Genomic DNA, 24,687 nt, shown 5'->3' on the forward strand with positions numbered 1-24,687 from the left:
GAGACCTGGTAGTGAACAAAAGCACGGTCAGTCGTTGGGCGAAAGATCAGTCATTGTACAATGTCGCGCAAACCTGTCCGAATCCCGCGTGCCTGCCGATCACACACAGCTGTGCTTCCTGCAATGTTGAAACGTGCAGACGCTCTCATTCGATTTAATAGACAGATCACAATCAAGCACCACCATGCTCAACGAACGCCTTTGTTAGTAGTGCTAACATAATCGTCCACCACTTGGCATACTCTGACCGCTAAGTTCCTCTGCGCCCAATAGAAGACCAGTAAGCAACGAACGACCGTCTCTGCGTATTGATTGCGCGTTGCGAGACTGAATGTGACAGTTTTTTGACGAATATCGTTTTCATGACTTCGAACCAGAAACAAACCGGCGATCAGTGGAATGGTGTCACATCACCCGTCCTTTGAATAAATAGTTGAAAGGCTAACCCTCAACCGGTAAAATCATGGCGATGGTCCTCGAGGGCTCTGAACGGGCTGCTCTGGTTGATGTACTCCCTCATGGTGCAACGATAAACTCTGAAGAGTATTGCGTTATCCTCAGGAAACTGTAGAAATCGCTTCAGCGTATTTGTAGCCTCAAAAATGCAAAGTAAGTCCTCCTTCTGCGTGACTACACAAGCCCTCATACAAGTCTACGCGCCTGAGAGGAGTCCGCAAAAGATAACTTGACAGTTTTTCCTGATCCACCCTACATGCCGGAACTCGTATCTTTCGCGTTCCATCTTCTTAGGCAATGAGTAATGCAATCCGCGGGAAGCAGTAGATGGATATTGGAGAGGCTGTTGATACAGCGTGACGTTGGCTCTGAGATGAACGAGTAGAGTGGTACCAAGTGGGCGCACAGGCGTTTTCCGTAAGGTGTCATAATGCCGTCGCACTGAATGGATATTATGTTGAAAAACAGGATTTTGTCGATGAAAGTATGGGGCATTTAAATTAGTGACGTAAAGAGGCTGGCAGCATCACTTTTTTAACAAACGAGTAGACGAAATATATGATACGCGACAGCAGATGCACGATGTCACATTCGATGTTACAGTAAGGGTAACGATTATCTGAATCTTATCGGTTGAATACTATGGCGATAACTGTATAATTCAAGATACTCAGGAACAAGAGTTGCATTATCTATTGCTTAAAGTTTACCTGATAAACAGTTACACAACAATGGATTTTCGGAACTATGTTAAAATCCTAAAGAAAACCAGCGCCTATAGCCTGTGTTACTATTCGCACGTTACAAACAGGTCATCACGTGCACCAACATCATCAAGCGTATCGTACGAAAACCTGAATCTGAGAAAATTCTAGACCAATATCATCTTCATTGTCTACGAGGGGACGAACAACGTGAGAATGTAGTGATTAGGAAGGTCAAATGGAGGTTGAGAATGAAGTACATTTTCACATGGTAATATATAGGCAAGGTGTGTCTTTCAATGAAGCTGAAGATCAGAAGACGTATGGGAACTATATTTTTTACTGTTTCACTCTAATAATCAAAATGAATATGTAGAGCGTTTGCTTTTCTTGATGACACCAATAGCGGCAGGCAAGAAGCCACGATAATGAAATAATATATACAAGGAGAAGCTATTTATATTTTCTATTGCAGCGTAAGTCTTTTAGCTGTAACTAGGTCGCAAACATAGTGCTAAGATGAGACCAAGAAGTGAGGAGACGATCATGTATGAAGTGTATACTTCTGTAGAAGACAAGTGGGCACCTCCCAGTTAATGAACACAAGAATTTCTTATTAAAACACAGTAAAACACTCAGTTGCTCAACAGGAACTTGCAGACGAACGTACACTGTCAGTTGAAAGAAAATGGTGTGATTTTCGATATGTGTTGTTTTGGTGATAATTACTGAAACTACTGTGTGGAGTCACATATACGCGTTGGGGAGCAGATATTGACAACAATCGTATTCGATTCAAAATAAGGCTCGAGAATACTGGCATATATCCTGACTGCTCTACAAACCCTTCAAAGAAAACGTGTAAGATACAGATTTTATGGTATATCTATAACCTTTCCTAATTTGAAGGTAGCTTCTGTGTCTATGGTATATGGAAGCAAATAATGGATGTGCTCAGATGTACAGTATAATTGTGTGTGTGTGTGTGTGTGTGTGTGTGTGTGTGTGTGTGTGTGTGTGTGTGTGTGTGAGTAATGAGTGACTTTGTGCGTGTGTCTGTTTGTTTGTATTTCAATTGTGTCACACATGCTACGACTCAATCGCACGCATATAATGGTGCAGCCCCCAGATGACTTTTCTCGTTTTGTATGTTCGCGTTGTGATGAAGCACACACTGCTGGATGTAATGCGGCAAGTCGTAGTCGCCCCGTTTTTCTGCCTCCTCGGAAAACATACTGTAAACACGAATGTATTGTTGTACTGAAGGTGAAACGTGGTACCGACCTCACGGAAGCACTTGAAAAAGTATATGTAACAACCGGCCAAGAGCGTTTAAGACAGTGATGGAACTCACACATTAATGTTAACCTACACTGACTCCGTCTTCTGTCGAATGTTTCTCACATACGCATTTCTGTTAAAGTATGGAAAATTCGACATTCGTGTTTTGCACCTGTGAAGAGAGAGAGAGAGAGAGAGAGAGAGAGAGAGAGAGAGAAAATGCGAATAGCACCACAAATACGTGTGAATTTAAAATGTTGACTATGTTGACTTGCATGACAAACAATTTCTGGAGAGTAACCAACCAATTTGCACATCCACATCAAGTTTTAAGTTCTATCTTCCCCGTGCATATGCATAGATTTAATCCGTATTAGATTAGTTCATACATCGTGCCACATAAACATTTAATTCTCCATTTATCAAATAGTTTTCATCATAAATGCAAGGAAATTAATCGCTCATCAACATGATTCTTATTTTCATATAGTTATCTTCAAAGGGATAAGAGATTTTGTCAAGTGTCGGATTGTGTTCATGGCGCTACAGGCACTTTGTTGTATGCATTGTTCGATACAGAACCACTTATTACACGACGAGACGTTAAGTAAGTAATACAATTTTTTTTCCGAAATCAGTTTGGCTTTATTCAGGATTTAAATAAATGATGTTATACTCCACTCTTTTAGCTACAAAATCCTATTTTTCAACATAATCTTCACTGAACGCGTTTGCCTTACGACACTTTAGTGGGAGCGCCTTTACGCCCGCGTGGTACCACTCTACTCGCCAATCTCAGAGCCTAAGTCATGCTGCATCAATAGCCTCCCCATTATCCATTATCCACGTACTAGTTGAAGTGAGCCTATGAACTTTTTCTCCAGAGGAGAGGTGATCTGGTACCATTCCATGGATCGTCGTTTTTTTCCAGTTCGAAGTAATGAACACATGTTTCCTATCGACAAGAAATTGTCACGGCCAACCTATTAACGCGCAATCAATACGCACAGATGGTCGTTCGTTCTTCTTTATGGTCTCCAGTTGGGCGGCGAGGAACCCAGCGGTTTGAGTATTCGAATTGGTGGACAAGTGTGTTAGCACTACTAACAAAGGCGTTCAGTTGAGCGTAGAGGTGTTTGATTGTGATCCGTCGATCACCTCGAATCAGAATGTCTGCACGTATTAACATCGCAGGAGTCACAGTTGTGTGTGACCGGTCGGCACGCGGGAATCGGACAAGTTTGCGCGACGTTGAGGCGATGACTGAACCTTCGCTCAGTGGCCGGAATTTCCTGTTCTTCTTCGTCGTCTTAATATTATCTCATATTTCTCTTTCTCCACCTCCTGCTTTCACAAATGTCAGTATCATATGGTATTGGTGGTTTTACTTTCTCCGCCTTCCCTCCTCCTCTGTCTCTCCTCCGCAGCCCTTAAATGTTTGCCTCGTGATGACTGGGTGTTTTGTGATGTCCTTAGGTTAGTTAGGTTTAAGTAGTTCTAAGTTCTAGGGGACTGATGACCATCGCTGGTAAGTCCCATGGTGCTCAGAGCCATTTGAACCTTAAATGTTTTTGAAGTACAAACGCGGCTGGAACCTCAAATTTTTGCAGCAACATCTAGCAAATGTTTGGTCCAGCTATCAACATCTGCATTTAAAACTACCGGAAACCTCTCTCGCAACGCAAATTCAGAGCATAGTGTTTCTAATGTAGTCGGTGACAATTGCAACACATTTGGCATCTGAATCAAATCTAACCAATCATCTCAATTTATAACACACACGTGCACATTTCTCAAATGTATAAAGACTTCTATTTGTCCTCAACCTCGTACTATTGCCCTTTAAACTTCGAATTAAATGCTGTTACTCAAATTTAACATCATAATATTCATTAATTAAATCATCGCCTTTGCTTACAGTGACGATATTCTGTGCAATCTCACTCCATGTCTATTTACTCAACTGGTCTAACGAATCACTTGTAAAGTCAGGGTTGACATGATCGGTAGCTACTTGCGGTACATTTCTTTCATCTTCTTTAAAAAATGAATTATTTCTTTAGCACTAACTATGTTTAACCTTTTAATATCTTAGCTGTATTCTCGACATAAATACGAACTCTATAGCTTAGTGGCAACCCTTAGAACACTATGCATTCAGGTGCTCTTGCTTGTTACAAGAAATTTCATTAAAAATAAAAGTCGAATACACCACCGTTTCATCGGACGCTACTACGTCTTTCTTACTTCAAAATTAAAAATACTCTGTATTTCTGCAATTTTCAAAACTCGTCTTAGAAAAGTATACTGTTCTGTTAAAGACATTTGAATTTTACACTACGTGATCAAAAGTATCCGGACACGTTTATAATGCGTTATTGACCTCTAGATGTCATCAGAGACGGACCTATCAGAATAAAAGGTGGCAGAGGGTATTGCGTTGCCAATAGAGTACCAGTATCAGTAGAATAGGTCGGTTAGGAGAGCTCGGTTAGTTTGATCGTGAACTAGTCATTGGATGTCACTCGAGTAACAACTCCATGAAGAACATTTCAAATTAGTAAAGCTATCTAAGTCGACAGCTGATGATGTCATTGTGGAATGTAAACGCGAAGGAATAACCACAGCTCAATCAAAACCAAGTAAACGTCATCAATTCACGGAAATGTATTGTAGAGCCGTTAGTGGGTTAGTTGTAAAATATCACAAGAAATCAGTGGAAGCAATCATTGGTGAGTTTCAAAGTGCTACCAGTAGTCCAGCTAGCACTGTGTCTGTGCGTAGGGAATTAAGAAGAATGGGGTACATTTGCCGAACATATCCTCGTAAGTCACACATTTCTGTAGCCAAGCAACACCTGAGTTGGTGTACAGGGAGACGCCACTTGACAGTGGATAACGCAGAACGAGTTGGTTTGAGTGGTGAATGACGATACACTCTGTGACAATCGAATGGAAAGGGTTGGGACTTGGCCAGTACATGGAGATCGTTACCTGCCATAATGTTAAGTACCAAGGGTGAAGTACAAAGGAGATGGTGTTATAGTATGGGGGTGTCTTTCGTGGTTAGGGTGTGGTCCATTTATTTCGCTTAAGAAAACGCTAAGGACAATGGAATGAAGATAATGAAAATCTATTCCCGACCGGGACTCGAAGCTGGATTTACCGCTTCTCGCGAAAGGTTGCCTTACCATTAGGCTATTCGAGCATGATTCACTGCCACACCCACACTTCCGTGCCTCGACAACCATGTGTTTACAACTTGCAGCCATAAATCTATTAAGCATATTCCTGTACAGGGGAGATATATAAACTGAAGGTCGGTTTCCTGGTGTCAGCATATAAATACGACATGGTAGTGCCTGTGTTGTGCAGAAGTAAGGTGTAGTGTTCCTACGGACAGGGCCTCGTACGCGAATTTCCGACTTACCGCGACCGGTCGCCTTATGATTAGGCTATACGAGCAAGACTCACGGTACAGACCGAGACTTCGAGTCCCAGACTGGCACAAATTCTTGCTGTCATCATTCTGCTCTACAGCTGATGGTTGTCCGTATTTGCAACTGCGAGTACATTTCATGTATTTCATAACGGTATCAGTTACCGAAGTGTTGCGTGTCCGAAGGAACATTGCATCATACTTCTGAACAATACAGGAACTGCAGTATTGCATTTAAAGCAAATAAACGGAGATCATTTCTGAGCTCTAATAGACAGAGTAAGACGGGGGGGGGGGGGAGGGGGAGCGAGGAGGAGATGAACAGAGAGAGGATGAAGGGCAGTGGTAGAGAGCGATGGAAGGAGATGGAGGGAGACAGAGAGAGAGATGCGGAGGAGAGAGGAGGAGGAGGAGGAGGAGGAGGAGGAGGAGGAGAGAGAGAGAGAGAGAGAGAGAGAGAGAGAGCGGGGGCAGGGATAAAGAGATGGACAGAGAGCGGAGAGAGGAGTAGATGGACTAATAGATGACTGGAATAACTACAGTAAATACCCAGGCAACCAAGGCTATCTCAGGTAGTATATCAGTAATCATAAGACGCATTTTATTCAGTAGCTTCCGCCTGGTTCAGGCCGTCCAGGAGCTAACCAAATGCTTAAGATCCGAGTTGGCCAGCTGGCATAATAGCGTGCCAGTATTTTCGTGGGTTCTATTCTTCGTAAGAATCAGAAACTCTTTCTGTCTCAGATCTAGGAGAAACAGTCGGGATGGTTAGCTAAACTGATCTTATAAAATTAGTCACCACGCCGTTACTATGATGGTGCCGCAAACGGCCACCGGCAAGTAGAAACTTGCTATATTTCCCGATGACATGCAGCTTTACTGCATGATTTAATGATGATGCAATACCTTGGGCATCATATTTCGGATTTAAAATAGTCTGTCATTCCATTCTTCAGTCTGGGTCTTCTCAGACGATTTTTGTCATTAGGAAAAAAAAAACGGTTTTTAACGTGACGTAGTTCGGAATTTTAGATACGTCAATAGTGCGGGTAGGTTTGAGAACTTGAAAAGAGGAAAGAATAAGTAGAAATTAGATAAAGTGGAAATTAGTGAAGAGCAGTTGCAGGAAGTACAGGGTTTCTGGCCGACTGATACAGAGTTACCATCGTAGAACCAAATAATGGTAATACGGTAGTAAGTCTAATAACGAGTACGAAAATCGGAATATGAGTGAACTATTCATAACAGCATTATTGTAGACAGATAGACCAAACCCATATCTACCACAGTAGTTCAAGCATGTATGCCTACTAGTTCACAATGGTTCAAATGGCTCTGAGCACTATGGGACTTAACATCTATGGTGTTCAGTCCCCTAGAACTTAGAACTACTTAAACCTAACGAACCTAAGGACATCACACACATCCATGCCCGAGGCAGGATTCGAACCTGCGACCGTAGCAGTCGCGCGGCTCCGGACTGAGCGCCTAGTACCGCTAGACCACCGCGGCCGGCGTCTACTAGTTCCTCAGATGTTAAGTTGCTAAAGGAACTATTTGAAAAGATAAATCTCGTTATTAAGTTCGTTAAGGAAAACGAAAATTGTGCTGTGTCAGTGGAATTCGATACAACCATATCGGTGCCTGGAGGGTATACCAAATTCAACAGTAAAGTACACTGTCTAAACACACACATTAATCACTTAAAATTAAATACTCTGCATTAACGTATTAGAACTAACAGCTGTGTTGGAGAGGTGGTGTTCCTTTCGCTATGGCCAACAGAAAACTAGGATGTGTCGTATCACTTTCATAAACACTTGTGCTATCTGTTAGCATGACAGTAGACGCCAAGATGGGCCATCGTGTTGAGATCAACTCATTCAGCTCGTTTCGTGACAACTAGGTTGTCGCTGGCCACTGACGGATTAATCGATAATCCATCTTCAGAATCATATAAGCATTACGCGTCCTTGAAGGGGCGGACCGGTAGTTCTCAGTGCGAATCCCTAAGACACTCGTCTCTTGACTGTACCAAAAGCTGAGATGCTCAGTCGTGTTCAGTCTTCGTTGACTGATCACGGGTTTGGTAACACAGAATCATTGTGAGTGAAACCTGATTGATCAACTAATGCATACTTACGACATTCAACGTGTGCAATAGAGTCACCGACACGAAATAATGTCTCACATTCTGTTAGATACTCAACGCCATCTTCTCTTCTTTTAGCATTAAGTGAAATGAGATCTCTCGCAGACCATGACAGTATTTATGATACTAGGTATCTTAGTGATGATAATATCTGTCGATTGTGGTGAATGAACACATTTTTCTTCTACCTTTTCACGATACTCATTATATTTTGTCAAGTCTAATCGCTCAGTTACTCCATCACGGTCTAAATCCATTAGATTTGATTTTAATTTCTAATTCTTCCTTCTGAAATGTAGCTTGCTACTACAGACATGCACATGCGTGAGTTTAGGAACTGAGGGCTAGAGGTAATGTAACTTGTGTTTCAGAGCGACTTTGTGGAACCAACTGCAAGAAAACTTAAAAATAAATAAGAGTTAACATTCTTAATTGTAACTGGATGTTCACCTGTTTCTGAACGTTTCTTCTTTATTTACATTTCCCTCAAAACCTAAAACTAATACTACGTATTTTTCCAGCTTAAAATGAAATATACATTACTCTGTCAGTTAACAGAGTTATTTTAAATGATATTCTGTTTAATGTTAAAGTAAGGCACTTTCATACACATGTTGTTAAATATTTAGTGGTGAGTGAAGGATAGCAGGTAGAAGCGAAACTTTATCCGTTACACTGAACGTTACCTGTAGTTCAGTAGCGTTCACTGTAATACTGCCGTTACGAGGTAAATCCTAATCGACTTGTGGGTTAATCTAGAATTGAGGAAACGCAGATACAGAAGATAACACTGAAATTCACTTGACTGTAACGTATTTTAGTTTTACTTTATTGTACAGCTGATGAAATACCGTACTGGTTCTGGAGAACGTCGTGAATTGCCAAAGGCATGGAAGTGATACACTACATTAACGTTGTCATTATATGTATGCTACTCTCATGTGTTTGCAGACAACTCCATACTCTTAACTTCTCCTATCCTCAACACATGTTAAAAATATTTACCTTGAAAACTTAACGAAATGGTGATCTGCTTAATTATTTACATATTACATTATGTCGTCATTAGCAAGGGCTCTTGTTCAAGGAGAATTATTTACCTTTTCTACCGTCCTGTAGTCTTTGTTAGCTACAAAAGCAAATCCGTTTTTCTCTTCATAAAGCACTACTCATACTATTGCTTTTTGTGTATCTCGTTGGCAGCCACGTGGACATAGCTACTAGCTCTCATCATACTAGTTGCACCTACAGTGAAAGCTCCCAATGCAGATAAAACAGACAATTTTGTAGTCAAGGGTTATATTCCTCTGTTTTTGTGATCTGTGCTTCACAGTCTCTGTAGAATGATTTTTTATCCTAATACACTCTTCGGACCAACGTATGAAGCCATATCACCTCACTGACGCTGTGAGATTGCTTCCAGGCTTAAAACACTGAGGTCAGCTTCGATTTTTTTCTGATTTTTTATTCTGCACATTGCTGATATTATTCTTCTTTTTCTTGTAATCTGTTTCTAATTGCTACCGGTCTGTTTCCTACGAGTTCTCATTCATTTTAAATTCCCTTACTCCTATCACTGCTGCAGTACCTAATTTCTCGCTGGCCTTTGTGTCCTTCCACTTCCCTCTTCCCGTCATTTTAAATGTCACAGTTCGCTCAACTCGATGTGTGTCTGACAGAGACATTGTGCATGGATTGAGTAAGATACGTCGTGTTACGCACACGCTTGATCGATTTGATTGATACTGTTATCATCTCTTTACTGTCGTTCTGGCAGTTTTGCCCCTTAACTACAGATTGAGTAACCAACTAAATTTAGCGTTCCACCTTTCATCATATTCTGCTCCTCGTAAATTTATTGCTCGACATATATTATAGGCATTCTTTCATCCAGAGAACATTCCCTCTACCTCGTCTCTCCCGCTATAACCTATTGCTGATGTACTCCAAGAAGCAATATGCAAAAAGAAGCACGGAAAGTTCTTTAGAGACTATGAGACATTATGTCTAGTCTTTTTGAAAAATAATGTGATTCTTAAAGAAATACTTCCCGAAAACAGTCTCAAAAAAGAGACCATCCAGTACAATATCCGATTGGCTTGAAATCTGCTACGGACAGTTTTAATGAAATACATGAAAGGTACTCTCAGCTGCGAATATGGACAGCCATCAGATGTATAGAGAAATGAACACAACGAAAATTTGTGCCTTACGAGGACTCAAACACGGATTTCCTGATTATCGCCGACGGTCGCTTTGCCATTAGGCTATCCGTGCACGAATCACTGCCAGACCCAAACTTCAATGTGTCGTTAACCATGAGTCCACATACTGCACTGGTGCATCTATCATGTATAATCATGTACAGGGAAATATTTTAATTGAAAGTTCCTTGCCCGAAGTCGGCGGATAAATACGATACTGCAGTGCCAGTGTTACTCAGAAGTACGTAAATGTGTGCCAAGTATCGGTCGAAAACGATCCAGGGGCTTAAGAGAAAATGTTGAACATAAGTGTATGTAATATACATTGCACACATATATATGTGTCATTCACACCTACTTTACACCATACAACTCCCTAGAAGATATGTCTCGAAGCACGTGGATAGAATTATTGCCTCGTTTCAGTGCTCATTCACGCTACCCGGTTTTCACACTGAACAGCACAAAGAAGAAATAAATTGCTCTTAATAATTTCTAAAGCATTTCAAGTAAACTAAAGCAGGGCAGTTTCGAAAATGTTTACGTCCACCCTTCTTATTCACTCCCCCACCCTTGGTGGGAGTGAGGAATCTTACTTTCACAGTATTTTTATTCAAATAATAAGTCATGTACCAAATATATTTGGTTGAAATTACTCCAGGTGTACGCGAGTTACGATTCAATGTCACACACTTTTCATTCCCAACCCTAGTTGGTATTAACTACGCAGTGCTTGTTTCCTGATAGTAAGTAATCAGTAAACCCTGATTCTGTAAAGAGTCCAACTCCCCTGTCAAAAGCAGCTTCAAACAATTATTAACTTGGCGTATGAGTTAATGTGTTAAATGTTTGATGTTAAGCGTGTAAGCGAGTGAAAGTTAGAAAAATTTTCAAATTACAGGTGATTTTATAATAAAAAACTGGATATGTATAGTCTGGGTAAATTGCGTTATGATATGAGATAATCTACTTTTACACGAGTCTTAGTGTTTATTTCATTACATCGCCTAAACTATGAGTCGTACAGTGATATAATTTTGCTGGTACGTCTAGTGGTAAATGTGATATCGTATGAAAAACTTGTTAATAGAGTTACTAGCAATGAAGTAATAAGATAAAATATAATGCCGTATGCGCCACTTTCGCCACATGGACAACGAATATGCACTTAGCAATACATCGTTTTCCTTTCATTGTTTTGTGTGGTGAGTCAACGGGAAAAAGTTTCCTAAAGGTTTGAAGGGATGTGTAAAGTTTGTTGCAGGTCCCTCTTTGTCAAATATTGGATCATGTAGTCTTAGTATTAGCGTGCAGTTACATATGGTGCTATTTAAACCCCACGCCACATTCCTTTGAGAGGCAGATGGTTCTTTCTTCCACACTGCCACGTTTCAGATAGTAAGCGGTACCTAGCAGGTTTGGTTGAAAACGGTCAAGTGGTTTAGGATGAGATGTGGATAGTACATAGATACGTTGCACCGTTTCCGAGTTAGTTAAAACTGAAGATTGCCAATCACACCGTTGCGTGCCTAAGTTCAAGCGGCCCGCCAGAGATGCTGTTGCGAAACGTGTCTTTCGATTCGTTTTCTAAAACCATCCAAGAAATAAATACAGAAATTGGACACGGGATGGTACCACATGTACTTCTACATGATAACTCTGAAATTCATAATTAAGTGTTGGCGGAGGGCCCATCGACTTAGCTTCACGCTATTTCTCTACGTTTCCAATCTCGAATGCCGAGCGGGAAAAACAAGGACTTAAATCTTTCTGTCCGGGTACTGATTTCTCTTATTTTATCATAATGATCTTTTCTCCCCTTGTAGGTTGTCGCCAGAAGTGTGTTATCCCTATTGGAGAAGATCCTGCCAAAAAGAAAAATGCCTTTGTTTTAATGGTTTCCACCCCAAGTCACATATCATGTCCGTGGGACTCTGTCCCTTGTTACGCGACAGTGCAAAACGTGCTTCCCTTGCTTGAACTGTTTCGATGCCATCCGTCGGTTCCATCTGACGCAGAACCCACAACGCACAACAGTATTCCAGGAGAGGGCGCACAAGTGTGGTGTAAGCAGTCTCATTACTAGACGTGTAGCACTTCGTTTGCTTTACCCACAATACAATGTATCTGATCGTTACAATTTAAGTTATTCGAAATTGTCATGCCCGAGTATATAGTTGAATTTACGGTCGTTACGTTTGTGTGATTTATCGTGTAACCGCAGTTTATCGGGCTTCTTTTAGTACTCACGTGGATGATTTCACACTTTTTGGGGGTTTCCGGATACTTTTGATGACATAGTGTAATTGTTGAGTGGGGTACGTATTGGAAATAAGGCTCAAGTTTTCATTAAACTGTTCAGCAACTGTATCATCTGAGAACCTCTACCCATATTAGCTCACAGGAACTATCTACTTCAAATTCACTACAAAGTAAACTACTTGTGGCACCAATAAACCCTCCACCACCAACTGTATTTAATTTATCATTTCTAAATACGTTTAAGTTCCTTGAAAACATGTTGGCTGAACTTATTTCGAGCTGTAACCATTTTTTAATTTCTATAACAATTTGAGTTTCAGTCCTTTATGTTAGCGCTTGGAGGTCTTGTTCTTTCCCAACACAGCTACGACAATTTACAACTACAATGACGATTGTCGTTATACCTATCTTGCTGTGTTTGCCCTGCACCCCTTAAGAGTGACGCCCTTTTTGTAGTTTCCCGAGACTCTCTAACCTAAAAGACCACTCTGCCTCTTCCACACAGCCTCCGCTGCCCATGTACCATCTTCCTTATGCAGAGAACCTTTGGCGTATTAAGTGGAACCCGAAAACCCACCACCCGATGGAGCAAATGGAGGAATCTGCAGCCTACACGGTCACAGAACAACTTGAGCTTCTGATTCATACCCTTCACTCGGCTCTGTATCAAACGACCACAATCGGTACCATCGAGGTAACGATCGAACCTGAGGCAAAGGCTGAGCACTCTCATGCGCTATCGTCTGCACTATGACAACAAATAACAATGCTTGAACTTGCGCAGGGGTCTACCTGACTGGCTAAATTCAATGCTAAATAACTCTGAAACGGAACAACATATCGAATTTTTTTCCTATCGGTTACGAGTATCTCTCAGCACAGCTTCCCCTGTAATATCCTTACAGGCTTGTCACATAATTTCTGACCATTCTCTATAAATATACTAGCCGTTCACCTGTGGCTTCGCCCGCACAGGTCCATCATATGTATGTTGCACACATCTCACCCACGACCTCTGACTGTCCGCTTCCTCCTCCCCCTCTCTCTGTCATACTCATTCTACCCACTCTCTCTGTCATCTCATCATCCCTTTCTCTCTCTCTCCGTCCCTTCTCACCCTCTCCCTATCCATCTCCTCCTGTCCCCTCTCTCTGCGCAGCTCCTCCTCCCCATTTGTGTCCTTCTCCTGCTCTTTCTCTAGCCTTATCCTTCTCCCTTACTGTATCTGTCCATTACCTCATTTCCCCTTCTCTGTGTGTTTCCTCCTCTCCGTCCACCTCCTGTGTCACCCACACCCCAATGGGAGTTAAGAACTTATTTTCTGACAATAAGCGTTATATGAATCAAGTTTGGGTGGAATCGATCCCGTGGTTTTGGAGAAGATGTGGAACATTCATCTCTCTCGTTCTCGGTCGGCCCCTACTTATGCCTGTGGGTCGGAAACATCACTCCCCTTTTTTAGGTTCTCGCCATCGAGTACTTCCGTACCTTATTAGGATGTATCAACGGTACGCAATTTTAAGCATACAGGACCTGTGCCCGTTTAACTTCATACACTCCTGGAAATGGAAAAAAGAACACATTGACAACGGTGTGTCAGACCCACCATACTTGCTCCGGACACTGCGAGAGGGCTGTACAAGCAATGATCACACGCACGGCACAGCGGACACACCAGGAACCGCGGTGTTGGCCGTCGAATGGCGCTAGCTGCGCAGCATTTGTGCACCGCCGCCGTCAGTGTCAGCCAGTTTGCCGTGGCATACGGAGCTCCATCGCAGTCTTTAACACTGGTAGCATGCCGCGACAGCGTGGACGTGAACCGTATGTGCAGTTGACGGACTTTGAGCGAGGGCGTATAGTGGGCATGCGGGAGGCCGGGTGGACGTACCGCCAAATTGCTCAACACGTGGGGCGTGAGGTCTCCACAGTACATCGATGTTGTCGCCAGTGGTCGGCGGAAGGTGCACGTGCCCGTCGACCCGGGACCGGACCGCAGCGACGCACGGATGCACGCCAAGACCGTAGGATCCTACGCAGTGCCGTAGGGGACCGCACCGCCACTTCCCAGCAAATTAGGGACACTGTTGCTCCTGGGGTATCGGCGAGGACCATTCGCAACCGTCTCCATGAAGCTGGGCTACGGTCCCGCACACCGTTAGGCCGTCTTCCGCTCACGCCCCAACATCGTGCAGCCCGCCTCCAGTGGTGTCGCGACAGGCGTGAATGGAGGGACGAATGGAGACGTGTCGTCTTCAGCGATGAGAGTTGCTTCTGCCTTGGTGCCAATGATGGTCGTATGCGTGATCGGCGCCGTGCAGGTGAGCGCCACAATCAGGACTGCATACGACCGAGGCACACAGTGCCAACACCCGGCATCATGGTGTGGGGAGCGATCTCCTACACTGGCCGTACACCACTGGTGATCGTCGAAGGGACACTGAATAGTGCACGGTACATCCAAACCGTCATCGAACCCATCGTTCTACCATTCCTAGACCCGCAAGGGAACTTGCTGTTCCTACAGGACAATGCACGTCCGCATGTATCCCGTGCCACCCAACGTGCTCTAGAAGGTGTAAGTCAACTACCCTGGCCAGCAAGATCTCCGGATCTGTCCCCCATTGAGCATGTTTGGGACTGGATGAAGCGTCGTCTCACGCGGCCTGCAGGTCCAGCACGAATGCTGGTCCAACTGAGGCGCCAGGTGGAAATGGCATGGCAAGCCGTTCCACAGGACTACATCCAGCATCTCTACGATCGTCTCCATGGGAGAATAGCAGCCTGCATTGCTGCGAAAGGTGGATATACACTGTACTAGTGCCGACATTGTGCATGCTCTGTTGCCTGTGTCTATGTGCCTGTGGTTCTGTCAGTGTGATCATGTGATGTATCTGACCCCAGGAATGTGTCAATAAAGTTTCCCCTTCCTGGGACAATGAATTCACGGTGTTCTTATTTCAATTTCCAGGAGTGTATATAATATAGACATGAATTTGTATTCTAAAGGAGATATCAAAGATAGCTTATCTTTGAGTCAACTGACATATCACTTTACATCTCCTAAGTACTTCCAACAATGCACAGTGGTCTTCAGTTTCCTTTTCCTAATGGCTACTGATAAAACAACATGTACTGGAAGCGTTTATATCCTTTTTAGTAAGACAGGTTCCGTAACAATACCGTAAGACAGGTTCCAAAACAATGCGGCTGGTTCACTCCGGTGTAATAATTTCGAAAGTATGAAACTTTTCCCCAAGTGCTAACAATTAGAAATGTATGTTTTCAGCACCTTCTTCTTTATTTACACATAACACGCAAATCACCTTAACTGTTATTGAATATATTTGTCCTCGGTAATTTACTTGTTTTATAGGACACGTAAGTTTGCCTAATTACGACTACAACGAGTCTTGTAAAATTGGCTTATTATTGATGGATGATAATCATAAATCAATAATAATTCTACTATTTAATATATGGGGAATAAAAAGTTGTACAGTAGGTCCTAACATTGTATTTTAGCTCTACATGTGTATCACAATTTCTAAGAGTCTTACATGACTGTCACATCAGTACACTGATTTATGAATCCAGGAGACACTCTAACTTCAATGATCGTGATTTACTTTTTTTCTATTAGTTGACGAAGACAATAAGTTCAAACGTCAGAAATACTGTGCATTGTACATTATAGGCCTCATATATAGTAGTCTGGTCGATAGTGGTCTATACTATATCGCCTTAATTTTGTATGATTACGAGTTTACACAATCAGTACAATAGTAAAAAGAATTAGTTTCCCAGATATCAAAATCTTCATTGAATTACTAATGAAACTTGCTACACTCCTGGAAATTGAAATAAGAACACCGTGAATTCATTGTCCCAGGAAGGGGATACTTTATTGACACATTCCTGGGGTCAGATACATCACATGATCACACTGACAGAACCACAGGCACATAGACACAGGCAACAGAGCATGCACAATGTCGGCACTAGTACAGTGTATATCCACCTTTCGCAGCAATGCAGGCTGCTATTCTCCCATGGAGACGATCGTAGAGATGCTGGATGTAGTCCTGTGGAACGGCTTGCCATGCCATTTCCACCTGGCGCCTCAGTTGGACCAGCGTTCGTGCTGGACGTGCAGACCGCGTGAGACGACGCTTCATCCAGTCCCAAACATGCTCAATGGGGGACAGATCCGGAGATCTTGCTGGCCAGGGTAGTTGACTTACACCTTCTAGAGCACGTTGGGTGGCACGGGATACATGCGGACGTGCATTGTCCTGTTGGAACAGCAAGTTCCCTTGCCGGACTAGGAATGGTAGAACGATGGGTTCGATGACGGTTTGGATGTACCGTGCACTATTCAGTGTCCCCTCGACGATCACCAGTGGTGTACGGCCAGTGTAGGAGATCGCTCCCCACACCATGATGCCGGGTGTTGGCCCTGTGTGCCTCGGTCGTATGCAGTCCTGATTGTGGCGCTCACCTGCACGTCGCCAAACACGCATACGACCATCATTGGCACCAAGGCAGAAGCGACTCTCATGGCTGAAGACGACACGTCTCCATTCGTCCCTCCATTCACGTCTGTCGCGACACCACTGGAGGCGGGCTGCACGATGTTGGGGCGTGAGCGGAAGACGGCCTAACGGTGTGCGGGACCGTAGCCCAGCTTCATGGAGACGGTTGCGAATGGTCCTCGCCGATACCCCAGGAGCAACAGTGTCCCTAATTTGCTGGGAAGTGGCGGTGCGGTCCCCTACGGCACTGCGTAGGATCCTACGGTCTTGGCGTGCATCCGTGCGTCGCTGCGGTCCGGTCGTAGGTCGACGGGCACGTGCACGTTCCGCCGACCACTGGCGACAACATCGATGTACTGTGGAGACCTCACGCCCCACGTGTTGAGCAATTCGGCGGTACGTCCACCCGGCCTCCCGCATGCCCACTATACGCCCTCGTTCAAAGTCCGTCAACTGCACATACGGTTCACGTCCACGCTGTCGCGGCATGCTACCAGTGTTAAAGACTGCGATGGAGCTCCGTATGCCACGGCAAACTGGCTGACACTGACGGCGGCGGTGCACAAATGCTGCGCAGCTAGCGCCATTCGACGGCCAACACCGCGGTTCCTGGTGTGTCCGCTGTGCCGTGCGTGTGATCATTGCTTGTACAGCCCTCTCGCAGTGTCCGGAGCAAGTATGGTGGGTCTGACACACCGGTGTCAATGTGTTCTTTTTTCCATTTCCAGGAGTGTATAATAATATACCAGCAAGGTAGGAGTGTACAGATAATACAGCAGACAGAAAAAAAGAAGGGACCACTTGCCTGGAGTGTTAAGGACACTATAGGTTACAGGTTATTAAATTTTAAGAAATAATATATGTAAATGTCTGTAAACAAAGCCTCCAATTTACACAGATGATGTGTAAAGTTCTCATTCATCGAATGTTGGATGTGTTACGAATAAAACATGTTATACACTTATTTTGGCGATCTTACGTATGACTACTACAGATGCAATAATATAATGGCATGTCAGAGGTACGAGTGCATTAGTGAGCATTGCTACTCTATATAATTACCAATTAGAGTTAACGTCCCATGGAACACTAGCAAAATATTTAAAAAATCTATTATTGCTGTTTCAGATATACAGTGGTACTGATGATCCTGACGTACTTTCTGCCTGTGGGATCGATGACCTTTACTTATGCTCGTATTGGCATGGAACTTTGGGGCAGTCAGAGCATTGGTGAATGTACACAACGCCAGGTGGAAAATATTCGCTCCAAGCGACGGGTATGTAACTCTTATCATTATTGTGACTAGAACCTCAAAAATTCAACATATTATTCAAGTAAGCAGCTATGAGAAATAAGTTAAAGACGCACGATCGTTAACGGATGAGAGCAGCAACTTCCCATGACATGCTCATAACATGCACGTTGTTGCAACAGTACCGGTAAAGAGCGAAAGAAATCTGGATGAAGCTTTGCTGCATGTTAAAGGCGTTAATGTTTAATATCTGTTTCTTAAATGCAACTTTTTACTGTTTCAGTTCACTAAACGCGTTATTTTTTGACACACAATAGACCATAATGTTCTCCGTGAGATAGAATTTATTGATTTACTATCATTAATAAGCAAGTACCAGTCGGATGGCCATCTGTAACACCCTCCCTCCCGCAATCCACACACACACAATTAACGCGCTGGGTATAAATAAGGAAAAAGATCAACAGAGAAAAAACTGAAGTACTGCAGCTGTTAGATGTGGCAGGCTGATCACTAATGTGAAAATGAATGAGCCATCATTCTTTGACAGATAGTAAAGCTAACTTAAGAGCTGTCGTCATCCTGACTGGATTGGAGATGTCGTTATGCTAATTTATAGATGTAAGCAGATGCAGAAACTGTAGGAAAGCTAGGCATGACTGAAGAGAGATCGTGGTTGAATGCCTTTATTTGGGACCGATCGAACAGAGAGATCATGAATCGTCGTGTGTCTGTAATATCTCAGACACTGATGACTCCCATGAATTTACAGTATTAGCTTAATCCTTTCAGTTCTGTCACCCCATCTGAGTAGGAAGACTGCTCATACTGAAGACTCCGGTGAATAAATTTAGAATACTTGCTTCGTTTTCAGACCTGCAACCGAATTTGAGTAGAATTGTAACTCAAGTGACTGCAGTGTTGACATTTCTACGTAGCGTTGAATGCTGTATTACGTAAACGTCAAATGGCCAGTTTTCTAAACACCGACACGCTCAGTAAATGAGGGAAGAGTGGGAATGGCGATGATACCGACTGCAATGCCATGAGCGTAGGCACATTAGACATGCTTCTTCTGCCCCCTGTTCGTTTTGAAGGAATTCGTGTAACACTTGTCCTATTTGGAGTTCATGTGGATTCGTGCTAGTAGCGGTATACACATGACATAATTTACTGAGCGCAAGTCGAAATACACTCGAAGAAATAAGAAAAGTCTGCTGGTACCTGTTACCACACGTTATCCTACCCGTTGCAAGGATAGGTGAAGAAGAGCACCGAGAATCAATGTCTCAGGTGTTACATTTTCGTAGCAATAACACCGCTAAGCAAGGCATCTCACAGACCACTGTAGTCAATGTCACTGCTGGCGGTCGCAGTGCCTCGCCTAATGAATGTTCGTGACTCTACAGGTAACGACAGAATTCCTATCGGAAGCGGTGAGAACAGTATTCAATACATTTCTTTCTGTCTTAATGGGAAAATTTAATCCAATTATCCTAAAATATCTGAAGCTTGTAGAACTTCTGTATTCGGTATGTTCCATTGTGTGGACTCAAAAAAGGAAATAACAAATACACTTTAAGTGTAACAAGGTTTGCTTATGCCATTTTAAAAATAAAAAGCGATGTGTTTCATCAACTGTCTTTCTTGGGACATAATAGCGCACTTCGTTATTGAAATACGTTTCGCTGCTACATATAACACAGTACTGACTGCAAGAAGAAGAGCGTCGTTTGCTTTCAGAAAGTTGGTCTTACTTTATTTAGTATTTGCTAATGCTTTCAAAATCACAGTTAAAGGAACCATTAGACCGTAAAAAATGACTTACGTCTGCCGTTAGTCGAGCGATAATCCATCAAATATCGACTTTTTTAGTACAGACAATAGACCCTAAGAGCAGGGTTCCATAAATATGAGAACAGAAAATACTCATCATACATTGTAGGCCGTGGTCGATGTATAAAACTCTCCCCAGATGTTTCCTACAGATATTGTGACATTATTCCGACAGTGCCTCACCACAACCTACTTTCAGTACAACAGTGTCTTTCATGGACAGATAAGCGGAGTGGCAATGGGCAGTCGTCTTAGTCATGCTAGGGCTAACTTGTTTATCGAGACGTTTGAACAACGGGTGCTACAGACTGCAAGTAAGAGACCAGCCAGATGGTATAGCTAAGTCGATGACACTTTCGCAGTATGGAAACTAGGAGCAGAGTAGTTGGGTGCCTTCCTGATACATCTAAACAGCATTAAACCGAAAATCCAATTTACTATGGAGACGAAGAGTACTGGACAATTGATTTTTCTGATGTGTCTGTGATTAAACGACAGGACGGAACGTTGGGCCATAAGCTGTATGGAAAGGCCACACATACTTATCGTTATTTGCATAAAGATTCAAACCACCACCCTAGACAAAAAGAGAGGTGTAATAAAAACCTTGGTAGACAGGGCCTACAAAATTTGTGAACCTGTGTTTTTAAAAGATGAGACTGAACATCTACGGTCGACTTTCGTGAAGAATGTCTATTCTAGTAAGGAGACAGATCGAGCACTTCGCTCTAGGCAGAGAATCAGGAGCAACGACGAACAACAGCCGCCCAACTGCAAGGTTCTTCTTTCGTTCATTAGTACGGTCACAGATCGCGTTGGGAAAGTGTCAAGCAAGTATGAGGTGGAAAATGTTTTTAGAGCCATCAGTGGCGTAAGATGCTCGACATCCTTTGGCTGCACCAGGGGTATATAAAATTACTTGTAGTAGTGGACAGGTTTATGTCGGTACCACAAAGAAAAGAGTGAACAGCCGTCTGGTTGAAAATAAGAGGAACTGCCGCTTGCGTCACACGGATAAATCGGCCGTAGCTGAACATGTTTACCAGGTAGGTAATCATGAAATAAAGATCAGTGACACGAGCGTCATATCTAAAACCTCGCATTATTATGCGCGCATGTATTGAGGCTATGGAGAATGATAAACACCATAATAATTTTAACAGAAAAGAGGAAGGTGTTAAACTGGATAAAATTTAGATGTCAGCGCTGCACCGGAAACGTGACGATCGATTACTCTCAATCGAGAATGTTGGCGTTACCAGAGACAGTCTCATAGCCGACGCCACGTGATGGACAGTGGCGCCCTCTGTACTGCCTATCCTCGAGTTCCCCTTGCAGTTCTCCTTTTACCACGGACGGTGTCATTCCGCAGTCTGAGACGAAACGTCAGGAGAGAGTTTTATACATCGATCACGGCGTATGCGTCCGGAAGTTTTAAGTGAAGAAAATACTCGGATTTAGAATCGCTAATAATTGAGAGCATTAGTAACGACGTGGAAAAAAAGCTGTATTGAAACAATTAACGAAACTAATTAGTAAAGCTTGTACCTTTCATGGGAAAACCCGAGTAGTCACAGCAAATACAGACGGAGTTATCAGGTCAGTAGTGACGTTGAAGCCGACCTCCACGTCAACAGAAGGCAACAGAGCGCATATAACTAACCGTAACAATAGAATAACAGTTTCCAATGATTGAAGTCGGCAACGCACGTTAGAACACGTATGAAAGTTGTTACGGTAGACACTTCGAAGGCTGCTGGCAGCAATATATGTGTTTTTTAAATTACGTCGGCAAGAGTAAGGAAGATGGCGAGAACCTGACTGTGGCCAGTGGTCTGTGGTAGGTCTACAAGATCTAAAAACTACCTCATAAGCTGAGAACGCCTTTAATGTGTGATTTACTTAATCATTAGGGAATTCATCAAACTATGTAAGGTGCATCCGTCTTCATAATAAAAACGTTAACACGGGAAAGACTATATATTGGGAATGATGTACGTTGCGAGAAACAGTACTCTGGAACCACTTTTTCATGACTTCTGTTTGTTCCAAACCCCATTACCGAAGAATGTGGTGGTGTGTTCAGCTAAAGTCGTATCTTGTATCTTTAGTTCAAATGTGTGAATTAATATACCAATTTAATTTACAAAAATTAGAGATGAGATGCTACATTAAAAACTAGCCAAAATGTCGGAAAATAATTCACATGAAGGACGTACTAACACTGTAACTACAGATGCGTACATGGATAGAAAATATGGAAGCTGATGATTTGAGACTAAAGCTTGCCTCTAGGAAAAGAGTTGCTACTTTACAGATTACATCATGAAATAAGTACAAGAAAATTTTGTGCAAATTAGATGCCATATATGTCTAATTCCCATGAGAAGTTGACATGAGAATGAATTTCGCAAGAAACTCTGAAACCGACCCTTAAGTAATGTAATTGAATTTGAGTGTCATTGTGTTACTGCCAATAAGACTCGTTCATTATTCCACGCCATACTCTAAACAACAGTTAAATCATGGGGTTTGTCGTGGAGCCTCTAAACAAAAAAGTCTAAATTTATTTAACTAGCTGCTACCGTTAAAAGTATCACCTTCAGGAATGCAAGTTTGGCTCTTGTCATCTTGCAACTGGTAAAAATATAACTGGCGAATATACGGAAGTCTACTGCGCTAAGATAATGGTTAAATACGTGAGCAGAGTTCTAGATTGTCTTTCCTCGGAAAAATCGACTCATACATGATTTTCACAAATAGCAAGATTGTTACATTTTAAGTTTGAAATGTACAAATACCATGGTGTTCAGAAATGTGGTGCCCTCAAACTTTAAACTGTGACCACATGTGAAGAAATATGTGGTAGGCAAAAATTTTGAATGAACTAAAGAGATTATGTTGGGAGGATAACTAATGAGTGCAGATGACTAGCACCCGTGAGTACCTGTAGACCTCCTTGTATTATCGTGTAGCGAAAGATGCCATAGACTTCCGTGATGTCGCTAACACCCCAACAACCGCCAGGACAAGCATTAGTGTACTGTGGTCGTCACTGAGTATCATAGATCAGAACATTGTTACGCGTCATTAATATTAATTACCATTACATACTTACTTTGAAAGTCACAAAACACAGGCAGTAAAAGGAAACAGCCACAAGGTGTCAAAAGACACGATTACAATACACGTGGGTGTAGCTAAACATGCACAGCACTACCGAGATTGTCCTTACAATTAGCTACGCAGCTGTAACTTACATCTATTGGTTGATTTTATTTATTTATCGTATGATACGCCAGCAGCATATATACAACGTTGTCATTACAATGCAAAGGAATATATATACAAATATATTTAAAAAAATGAAATAGTGAGTGAAATATTTCTTATACATGCAAGTGGTCATTGTGACATGATATCAAGAAATATATGTGTCATACGAGACTAGAAGCTCTTGGTTACACATTGATGTCCCGGACTTGGATTCACTTCATAGCTCGAGGTGGGGCTTCTATTGATGTGGTTCAGAATTTGCTCAGGTGTTCCTCATTCACAGCTTCAGTTACCTACGAATCCCCATTTACAGAGCGTGGCCTTGCATCTAGTATGGCAACTTCGCATACGGCTGAGGTTAACCCAGCTTTTCCTAGCAAACCCGAACACTTTCAGCGCTTTTGAGGAGTCAGTTATAAGGCAATTACTGACTGAGTTCTCCCATTCCTTTTTCCGAGCGTCTGTAAGGTTGAAGCTATCCTCTCCTCTTATGTAACTGTCATTTCAAATCGGGTTTCGTGATTTCAATCGGTGATTTGGTAATTTTCTAATGATGTCTTGAATAGGTAGGCATCTTGCGTAATATATTTGTGTTATTTTTCCCATTCTTTAATAGATAGAGTCCATCCAGTCAGACAGTGTAATAGGCAGCTGTTAAGTGTACGACTGCCTCTGATGATTTTAGTCCTCTTTGAAAGCCAGCTTCTATGTATAATGTTAACTCCAGTACTTGATCGCAGCAGCTAAGATTATTGCGGAAGCCTGTATGGAACGGGGGTATCACTTCATCTATAGCTTTATAGATACGATTGTATATGAATCGTTCCAGAAATTTGTAGCTTGCGCTCAGTAGTGCTATTAGGCGATAGCTTGCTGGATCTTTGCGTAGTTTACCTGGTTTCAGTATTGCTATGGTGTGAGCTACTTTAAACTGTTGTTGGGTCTTCCGGGTGTTGAGAATCTTGTTCTAGAAATCTCTTAGCCAAGTTGTTCCCTGGGTGTTTGATGAATTCTGGGAAGATCCTGTCCGTGTCAGCGGCTTTCCTATTTTTGAGGCTCGTAGTGGCTTCTGTTATTTCTAACTCTGTGAAGGTGTTCGATTAATCGGGGTGTGGTTGCACATTTTTGGCCATTTCGTCTAACTCTTTCTTTACTTCAGCTGTAGCTGTCGGTCCAGAGGAACATCAGTGAAGCCTGTAAGTTTGTTTCACAATGGTTTTGGAAGAAGCAGAGCCCAATTTCCTTAGTAGTGATCATGTCTTTCTGCTGAAGTGGAGAAAGTTCGGCT

General features: G+C 42.6%; 1 protein-coding gene across 1 annotated transcript in view; it reads left to right on the forward strand.

The window, feature by feature from the left end:
- Positions 1 to 24,687, forward strand: part of LOC124722430 (tachykinin-like peptides receptor 99D) — a 650,670-nt gene that overhangs the window by 401,624 nt on the left and 224,359 nt on the right. The window contains exon 4 of the mRNA XM_047247593.1: positions 18,161 to 18,311. Coding sequence (XP_047103549.1) covers positions 18,161 to 18,311 — 151 coding nt within the window. The remainder of the gene's footprint in view (positions 1 to 18,160; positions 18,312 to 24,687) is intronic.

The sequence above is a fragment of the Schistocerca piceifrons genome, chromosome X (genome assembly GCF_021461385.2).
Source record: "Schistocerca piceifrons isolate TAMUIC-IGC-003096 chromosome X, iqSchPice1.1, whole genome shotgun sequence".
Lineage (NCBI taxonomy): Eukaryota > Metazoa > Arthropoda > Insecta > Orthoptera > Acrididae > Schistocerca > Schistocerca piceifrons.